General features: G+C 35.7%; 1 protein-coding gene across 4 annotated transcripts in view; it reads right to left on the bottom strand.

Annotated features, from left to right (window-relative positions):
• The window catches only part of Pola1 (DNA polymerase alpha 1, catalytic subunit), a 301421-nt gene that overhangs the window by 106963 nt on the left and 183752 nt on the right, over positions 1–10706 (bottom strand). For 3 of the 4 annotated variants that reach the window (XM_063242946.1, XM_013148942.3, XM_013148943.3), the window contains exon 35: positions 6806–6922. The exons of the other annotated variant lie outside the window; for it this stretch is intronic. In XM_063242946.1, coding sequence (XP_063099016.1) covers positions 6806–6922 — 117 coding nt within the window. The remainder of the gene's footprint in view (positions 1–6805; positions 6923–10706) is intronic. 4 annotated transcript variants of the gene reach the window in all.

Below are 10706 nucleotides of genomic sequence, written 5' to 3'. Positions count from 1 at the left end.
AATTACCAAAACTATACTGTCAAAAATTACATGACCCTTCTCCTTGGGCAATTAACTTTTGAGGTAAAGTAAAAGAAAGCACATTCTTTTAAAGCATATTCTGTTTAGAATATTGTTTGGGATTGTCAAAGAGAATAGACTCCATGATTTCAATGTAATTACAAAACCATGGGACTATCAGCCCCTGATCAACAATGTTGTGGTTTTTCCTTGGAAATCTTTGGGTAAAACCCTGTGGAGAATTATAAGCTAGAAGCAAAGATAATTAGTAACTGGTACAACATTCCTACAAAAATGTTGCTGGAAAAAAGCATCTGTCCACTGGTATATGCATAAATTCATTTCAACATTTTATAAAAGATAAAAAAAGCCTAATCACAGCATCAGAACTGTAGAAGCTGAAAGGTTGGATGCACAGCAGAATCATGATTCCAAAAAAAAAAAAAAAAACCAACCAAAAACCCCACTACAATAGGACAGTGATGGGCTGTGACCAACAAGGGAAATTTAACAGAGTTCACTGGGAGGTCTCTGTTGCATAGAGTGCTTGATGGCTCTCAATAACAAGTCTACTCTTCCTCATTGGTAACAAAAAGCAATTATCTCCCTGTAGCTAGTTTTAGGCCAGGACATGTAAGCAGGCATGTTGGATGGAACTTCTGTGGCCTTGAAGAGGCTGTAAGAACTCTGCACTGCTGATGATGGATTTAGAGGCATGAAGATTCCATACCCCATGGAGTTACAAGAGCAAGCCTAAACAGCCCCCCAATTTCTTTCACATGTTAATAAACTAATGTGCCTTTAGAGAATTAAATGTATGGTCTGTTTAAGTTACTGTTTGTTCTGGTTTCCACTACTATCAGCTCACTGTATCTCTACCTGTTATGGGTAAAACTATGTCCTCAAAAAGATATGTTAAAAGTTCTAAACCCTGGTATATGTGGATTAATTTTGAAATAGTATCTTGGCAGATGAAATCAAGTAAAGATGAGGTCAACCTGAATTAGTGTGGGCTCTAATCCAGTATGACTGGTGTCCTTATAGGAAAAGAAAAGACACACACACAGGGAGAAGATGGCCATGTGATAACAGAAACTGATTTGGAGTGATACACCTGCAAGCCAAGGAACACTAAGGATTAGAGATGCCAGATGATGCAAGGAAGTATTTTCTACTATACAGTTTAGGAAGAGAAGGGCCCCACCAACATCTAAATTTCAGACTTCTGACCTCCAAAATGGCACATAGTTTGTGGTACTTCATTAATATACTACCAATTGGGTCTTACATTTAAGTCTAAATAAGCTATCTGAGCATAAGAAAAGATGACCAGGCACAATTCGGCCACTGTACAGGTGAAACAGCTGTCCTGTCTTTTAGAATATGGGAGGCTCAAAAACCAAAAAACAAAACAAAAACAACACTGTACATATCAATGCCAAGATAGTTCATCAACCTTAAAAACACTTCACAGAAATTAACTACTTAGAAAAGACAGTGGTAGCAGGTTTATTCTGCTCCCCTACTACTCTTAGTAAGTACACTTAAGAGTGCGGCATAGTTTAGGTTTCTCACTTTATAGGGACAGACTCGCACAACACATATAAAATAGGCGCTGAATAAGTCTATATTGAAGACAGGTACAGAGAAGGGCTCAGTCTAGCTTTGTGTAGTACCCACTCAGCTGATGCAGGACCAGTGAGTGAGCCATAGGACACAAATTGAGGCCAAATGCAACCCTTTCTACCTGATAAAAAAATAAAACAAAATTCAAAAGTATAGCAAAAGAAGCCACAGAAACATCAAGGAATGGAAAGACACACTGTAGCATATCTGTTCAATGGAGTATTACTTGTCCAAAAAATAATACTAATGCATAATGGTACACGTGGATGAACATTATGCCAGACATACAAGCTGACATACTATAATTCCCTTTATATGAACTATTCAGAATAGGTAAATCCAGAGACAGAAAGCAGGTTAGTATCCAGAGGATAGGAGGAGGTGGGAATGGAGAGTAACTGCTTAATAGGTAAATGGGAATGATGAAAACGTTAAATGGGCTGATGAAAACGTTATGGAAATACAGGTGCTGGTTTTATAACACTGTGAATGTACTAAATATCACTGTACTTTTTCACTTTAAAATGGTTAATTTTATATTACATGAATTTCACCTCAAAAGAAAAACAACATGAAAAGAAGTTATATTAAAAATACTAGTATCACGGCCGAGGATATATATATAGGTCAGTGGCATAAGTGCCTGCCTGGCAAGTGCAAGGTCCTGAGTTCAATTTCTGGTACAAAAAAGACTAGTATCAGCAAGGAGGTAAGACAAACTATATATAGAATTTAGTAATTGTGCACCAAATTAAGCACATCAAAATCATGAAGAATCCTAAAAGATCTTTCATGGCAAAAGACCCTTCCTCTATACTGAAGAATTTCCAATAACTACCTAGAGATGGTTTAAAGACTTTCTGACATAGTTTCATTTCCTATACATTTCATGTTTACTACCTTAAGAGACCACAATTATTTTCATGTTTCCTTCTTACCCAGAAACAAAAGACATAGCCCAGGTAGCTTGGTAACATTATTGCCATCCCTAACCTGCTCATAAAATCAATTTGTTTCCCTATTAGCCATTCTTAAATGCTAACATATGATTTAAGTTCATATATGGTATACATTTTGTTATAAAACAATTTAGCAATTTTTCAATGGAAGATAATGTGAGAAACCCTACAGGTGTCACAGTAGGACAAGAAGTCACTTTGCTGCCTTCCTCAAAAGCTGCCTTCAAATTTAGATGAGTAAACAACTTAAGAAAGGACTCCACCATATGTTTCTGCCCCAGAGACTCATATTTCACAAATGATTTCTACCAAAATCCACGTAGTCCCAGGTAGAGATTTTCTAAACTCCACATCAAGAATGGTAATTTTATGAGAAAAAGTTTAACTTGGTTTGAAATCTGAATTCTATAACAAAAGATTTATGATTCCAACAAAAGTTTTCTTTGTGGTGAGCTTCTTAATACAGATTGCTTTGTGGTCTATTTCATATTGAAACACACTTAGTCATGTTAAAAGGCCCAAACCATATCCTTAAAATAGATATTAATGTATTTGCTGTCTAACTTGGGTAAGTCCTAGTTCTTAACCTTTAACCGGGCGTGGTGGCACACTCCTATAATCCCAGCACTAGAGACTGAGGCAGGAGGATCCCTGCAAGGTCAAAACCAGCCTGGACTAGGAAGTGAGCCCAAGGCCAGCCTGAACCACATAGCAAGACCCTGTCTCAAAACAACAAAAACAAATATCCAAAAAACTTTAAAAGTAAATGAAAAAACGATGGGATATGTTTAAAACTCTAAGAACAAAACTGTTACAGATGTCTTCTCGTAATTCTGGCAAAATGAGCTATACGAAGAGCTAGCATCAAGTCATTTCTGGAAAGTACTCAAGTCAATGGCAACCCAGGAACAAATGAGAGTAGCTTCAATACACGAGGATGAGACCCACACATAGGCTAGTACTCTACCATCACAAACTTGAAAAACTTAAAATTCCCACTAGTCTAGAGAAGGAATGTATGGCATTTGGTCCAAACCATATTTACAAATGCCTATACTGTCCAGATACCAATTTTACTCAATCTACATGGTTCGTTTTATTTTTTAAAAAAAGGATTAAGATAAAAGAGGACATACCAACACAGGTCAGAGCAGAACAAGTTAAGCAACATAGTGTTTCACCATAAGACAACCCGACATAATAGTAACTACCATAGTGTCTCTTTCCTTGAAATATTTTGAATATAACTTCATATATTATAGTATCAAACATGACAGACAGTGTAAAACCATTCAAGAGAATGAAAATATTACAGGGTATTCAGAACCAACTAACAGAAAGAGCAATGGTTACCACATTATCTCCTTGCCTATAAAAGTTTTTGTTTATACTATCACATATAATAAAATCCAGTAAGATATAACATGTTAAAACTGATGGAGACAGAAGAACAAAAGCTTGGTGGGACTTCAAAACAAGATATTAAATCATCACTAGCTATTATAATGTCTTGTTTTCTTCAAAATAGCTATTCATACCATCACAGACAATAAAACCAAACAACCCAGAATCAATCCGCATGTTAAACTAGTTTTATAAATCATGAATGGTTCTTACATTACTATGTTCCCAGGACCCAGTAATATGCCTAGAAGTAGTGTTCCAATAATTATTATATGTAAGTAATGTATTTTGAGACCCACCAACTAAAAGCTTAAGAACTAGATGAATAATTTCTTGTGAAACAGATACTCTGGGAAACCCATTACAATGATTCTGAATGTTGTAAAACTGTTAGGAACGTCTCTGGAAAGATGCATATTTTTCTTCATAACAAAATTCCCAGGACTCTCACAACTACAATTAAGAAATTCCCCACTCATCAGTAGCAACTCAAATGAAATACAGAAGAGGGAGCTGAGTGCCTATGTGAGGAAGGACCCCATAAACAAGATAAAGGACAACATTATTAATCAGGATGCTCCAAAACTAGAAGGTCATGTCTTACACAGCTAATCTATGGAATCTATGGGGAAAGTAGCTGACAACCTTGATTAACATCGTAAAATCTTCCATTTTGAAAATAACAATAAGAAAAACAAAACCGAAATCATTGAAATGCCCGTGCTACTTCCTTCATTCATTAAAAAAATAAGAAATCATAAAAGATAATCTGATATATTACACCACTATCAGCAACATGACCACACTTTACTTTTACCTCCTCAAGAATTGAATCATAAAATCGGCTGACTTTCTAAGAAATAATTTACTTTTCTGCGAACTTTATTTGATGAATTAATATTTAAAATCTAACAGGCAGCACTACTTCATGAAGTAAGGTGATTCCCATAGAGCCTACAATTGGTTTGATGAGTCACACTAAATATATATACTTTTGTTCTCCTTTTGTTACTGCTGATGCAAGTCTTGAGAGGAGACTGACGTAAAAAGAACTCACGATAGCAGCTAATTCTCATGTTTCACATTTTTAAAAAAATCTACATTTTACTTTGCTAATTATCATAGGTATACAAAAACAAGGCAAGGAAGATTTAATATTCATCAAATCGGTTAAAAGTAAGTGAAAAATAATGTCCAAATGCTGGAAAGGCTATGTAAAAGTTGTACATACATAAACTGGGATAACCCATTAAGAAAGCAATTTGGCAATATGAATCATGACTATATTGTACTTAGGTATTTTTATATGTATCGCTAAGAATTTATTCTTAAGAAGTATTTCAAACAAAGAAAAAAATCATTTAAGCACTACATATTTATTTGCCACAAATTTTCCAGTAAAGAGATACTAAAAGTAGCCTAAAATGTCCAATGAAAAATATAGTTCAATTGTATCCAAGACTTTTGGTACTGCAAATGAAGTAGCAACATAGAAAAATGCATGACAGAAGATAAAATACAAGAGCATATTGACATATACAATCACTAAAATACACATAAGGATATGCCAAAGAATAAGGCAACCCAGAGAATATATGATGGTGGTGGCTCTTTGCATTCCTAATTTCCCACCAAATTTTGTGAAATAATTTTACCTTAAAATTAGAAGTTACTGAAACTTTAAAATATTTTTCTAAAACTAGTACACACACTGATTATTTTCAGTGAAAACATTTCAAGTCAAAACTTGGTTCTAGAATGCTGCCTCTGCATAAGAGGTTCCTAAGTTTAACTTTCTTCTCCCTCGCAAAACCTTACAAATACTTAAGCTAGATAAATTTGAAGGTAAAGCACATTCTAGCCCAGTATTGGTGAAGTAGACTGCATGTTATCATACTACAGCTTCTGAGATCTGCAATAAATTTATTTAGTTTGAAATGGTGTTTTACCACAAGTTCTCCTCAGAAGACCTGCAAACATTCTTCTCACCACAGTGCGGGAAACACTGCTTGGCTGGATATTGCTCAAAGGAGGGAACAGAGAGAAGGCATCTTAACTACCAGGGAGGCATCTCCAGCTTTTGTGCTCCTTAGCCAGGAGTCACTAATGGTAGTGTGCCTCATCCCATAGGTGTAGAGACTAAGGTAGAGAAAAAGTTTGAGAACCACTGATCCATGCAGCTTCATAAACAACTTAATCCCACCTAGGGGGAAAAAAGCCCCACAAAATAAATCCTTTAAGATATAGGTTTAGAAGGTTTTCTGGCTCTTACAAAAGGGGTCCTGATCAAGTTTGAAGATAACAGAAGTGTCTACAAAGGAGTGGCATCTCTGCTATAATTGTGAAGTGGTAACCAAAGAAATGTGAGTACAGTGATGATGCCTCAGTTCACATACTCAATTCTTTCCACCATTCTGGTAAAGTGGCTAAGAACTAAATCAAATTTCTCTATAAGTCATCATTGAACCTAACCACTGAATTTAATTTCATTCTCCTCCGACTCTGTTCATGTCCAGAATCATGGAAAGAATCAAGTTTGTGAACCGAGGTATCACTGTAATCCATGAGTTTCTCTTTCCCATGTAAATATAGGAGTTTGTGACATGTGAAAAAATAAAGCATGTATCTTGAAGTCCAGATATTTAAAAAATATATAATTAGATATATATATATAATAGCTATATATTAATATTTGTATTTGATAGCAGGGTGTTTCCACAAGGCAAATTCCTAATGTCTGCTTCCTAGAACTAAGGGAAGGAAAGGCAGCCCTGTACCTACTTTTTGCATATTATTTAGCATTAGGAGAGCATTACCTCTGGTCTTAGTACAGCTTTCATGCAGGCTGGACAAAGAGGCCCGCTTCGAGAGAACTGAAGAGGAAGGTGCCGAGTTCGATTGCGACATGTCGGCTCTTCACACAGCAACCAACCCTGCAGAGACAAGAGAAAACTTCACTCTCATCACCATCAATGAACATAACTGAGTACTTCTACTATTGAGGTAAACTCATTTTATTCAAATCTTCTTTACACTCTCTGCTATAGCTCTAGATACCTTACTGGGAAAATGTTAATGAGATTTATGCCCAAACCTATTGCCAAGAGTGTAACTCAGAGAAAGGAATGGCCTTGTCAATAGCTGAATGACTGTTTCATAGTTGCTTCAATGTTGTGCTCAGTTTCTTTCTCTGTAAAGTGGGATTCTTGTAATGGTATGATACATTTAAAGTGCTTAGCAGTATTCTTGACATAAAAGTAATAAAGGCAAGCAATTATTTCACTTAAAATTGAAACAATTTCTTCTATACATGTTTTTGTGAAGGCATACAAATGACTGCTGTGTTTTTAAGGACAAATTCAAATGACCACTATTTTCCAGAAGTTTGAAACAATCATTGTCCACTTTTCTGTTCTTTAGAATCTTCTTTTTGCTTTCCTTCTTCACTCTCCTTTCTTATTCCTGTCTGGTTTTCACATAATGATACGATATGGTATATCTATTATCTTCAGTCTGCATTATGTTCATTACAATTGTTTTGTTTTTGAGGCAAGGTCTCACTAGGTAGCTCAGGCTGGCCTTGAACTCAATATGTATCCCAAGCTCTGGACTTGAACTTTCAGTAATCCTCTTGCCTCAGCCTCCTGATTTCTAGGATTACAGACGTGTGTTGCCACATCTGGCTTATATTAATTATAAAACATATCTCTTAAACAAGGAAAATAAGATTTCCGAAATGGAGGAGACAATGCCAGTGCCTATGGAGTTTGGTGCTGGGGTATACAGGTGAGCAAGGTGTGCTGCTTTGTTTCATGGCATCAGTACCTGTGGAGCCCTGAGCAATGACCTGACTATCTGTAAGTCTTCGAGCATTCTGAGACACAGACACTTCTCAATTTGAAGCAAGAGAAGATATCTGGCAGCTGAGGAAGGGAGGAAAAACAACTTAGAAAGAAAGAACACTGTATGCCAAAGAATAGAGGCCAGAAAGAGCTATGCTGTGCTATGATTAAGGAAGGGCTTAACAACAGGTATAACTCCGTTACCTGCCTTAGGCTGTCTTTTGCCCATGGACAAGAGGAGTATATACACAGGTGTCAGTTATGGTAGAGTCTTTAGCCTACCAGGTAGTATTATTTCCATGTGGTGTTAATCCAAAGTTGAGGGATGCCCTCCCTCACTGCTGTGCTGCTTGACCTCATTCCTCAGGATAGGTCTTCTTGGAAGTAGCTACAACTCAATGCAAGGGAAAGCAACAAGAATGAGCTTCAGGAAATTATAATCTAAACAGGACTAAAAGTAATTCTGTATTTGTTTAGCACTTACTATTGATAACATACAACTTGATACCAACTACAAGCATTACACAATACAGAGAAGGGATATGGTCATGTGTGAGGCAAATTACTACAACCACAGCAAAAGACCATAAACCAGAATAAAGAATGAATCAACAGTTCTGAGTCACAGATGACTGTTGGTTTTAATTCCTATGACCTACTGATCACATCGTTTTAGAAGAAATATTTATATTTCAATGCATCTGAAAACTCAGATGCACTCACAACTGACTTGTACAGTTCAATGGTGTATTTACATTTTTCTCAAAAACGATGTTAGGTCAAAAGTGCAGCTTACAGTGTTTGTTAAAATGAAAGAAATGAGCTGAGGGTGTAGTTCAGTGGTGGAACACTCACTTAGCATGAGAGAAGGGTGTGGACAGAGAGAAAGGGAGGGAGGGAGGAAGAGAGATAACAGACACAGACAGAGACAATGAGACTGACTAACTTTGGTTTAGCCTGTTCAAACATGAGAAGTACAGTAGGGAAGAGTGGAGCTATTGGCAATAAGTATTAAACTTTAAATGTAGTTTATAAATTACAGTTGACATGGGACTATATGACACAGTTTATGAAAACTACCCGTCTAGGCATATTAATAAAGAAAACAGTTCAAGTAAACCATGTATGAAGAATGCAGGATTGGATCATTCCTGTATCATTTCTTTGGGTTTGTTATATTATGTTTGATATCAAATATGCATAACATTCTTTGGGATATGCAGTCAGCTAACAATGTCAACCTACAAAAGAAATGTAGTATTCAACCCTTAACAAAATAAAAAATAAGCAGGTAGATAGGTAACAACTACCATATTCTGAAACAGTAAGTTATTAAGTACCAGGACACAACTTGGAAATAAAAAGTTTTTTAATTTTTAAAACACGATGTTCAAACAGCTAAAATTCTTTTCAAATGTTTTTGAAAATTGATTCCATCAATTTACTATAACTTCAGGACTTGCTGGATGAGTTGCCAACTAGGGAGAGGCTAAGTTGTCATTTCACCTGTTTTTAAAAGCAAACATCCAACTCTATATCTGAAAGAGTTACTAAGTAAATGTCATATAGAAAACAGTTAATACAATTTGTCTAGACTTCCTACCAGTTACAATTAACATTAAAGAGTTTTTTTTTTCTTTGTCACCTCTCTATTCACTGCTTATTTGGGTTTGTTTGTACTTACTATCTGTTAATCTCTCTTTACAAATGACAACAATAACTAGTGCTATTATGCATGAAAATTAAACATGCTGATAACTGTGTGAAGGGAACTGGGGGCTGAAAAAATATTAGAAGCCTGTAGCTCTTTATGCCTTTTGTTTTATTTTGATAATTAAGCTTTTGGCCATGGTGTATTTTAAATAAAACTCTTCTACAGTGGAAATAGAACCTAATCATATTCAATATATACTTTACTTCAATTCAATTTTGGCTAATATACTTTGGTTAACCCTTTGTTCTCTCAACAAATATTAACCAACTACGTTAAATCTAACTTTAAAGAAACATTTGTGTTAAATATCAGATCTCTGAAAGTATTTGAGAATGAGGTAGATCTTACCATTTACAAAGAGAAAGTAAACTTATTTTCATTTCTCAATTTGGGAAAAAAACATAGCCTAAGTCTACATTGACAAATTAATGGAAAAAGAAAATTCTAACAACTTTCTTGGAAGTCCAACCTATAAAAAGATCTGGGCTCATTAAAAATCTTTAGAACAACTATAAAGATGCCTGCCATTTAAGTATGTCAATTTATTATGCAATGTCACATGCAAATTATCATAACCAACAGGAATAAGGTCATTTATTAAGTTTTCAGTTTATAAGTAAAGGTTCAAAAGAGGTGAAACTAGGCTGTCCACTAGCAAAACATGCAAAGTTCTATCACCTGTTGCTTTAATTTCAGCATTAATTCTTAAAATCATTGTGTATGAAACTGTGTCAAATACTGAATGGTTCTGATTGCTAAATTTTATTTCTGAGGTCTCAACTGAAATGATTTTTGTCTACACAAACAAAAAAGGGATTGAGTTCCATCTGTAACGGAGGCATTCCTGGTAGTTATACCTGAAACACAAACTGTGACTTGTTTGTGTACATTTGTATTTTTGAAGGATGCACACAAGCAGACAGCATTCAGATCTGGAAATGTGGTGCACAGGAGGCCCTCAAGATGTCTTTTGAATAAATGAACAAATAGAAGCAATAAAATAAAAATGCAGCCCGGTGTAGTGGCGCATGCCTATAATCACGGCACTTTGGAGGATGAGGCAGGATGATTGCTGCAAGTTCGAGGCCAGCCTGGGATACACAGGGAGTTCACAGCCTGAACAAACAGCGAGACCCTGTCTCAAAAAACCAAAAAATAAAA

This window comes from Cavia porcellus, unplaced genomic scaffold, assembly GCF_034190915.1.
Source record: "Cavia porcellus strain 051 isolate PalLab524CR breed Dunkin Hartley unplaced genomic scaffold, mCavPor4.1 scaffold_33, whole genome shotgun sequence".
Taxonomy (NCBI): Eukaryota; Metazoa; Chordata; class Mammalia; order Rodentia; family Caviidae; genus Cavia; species Cavia porcellus.
Note: the sequence above shows the minus strand (reverse complement) of the source record. Positions and strands in the feature narration are given on the sequence as shown.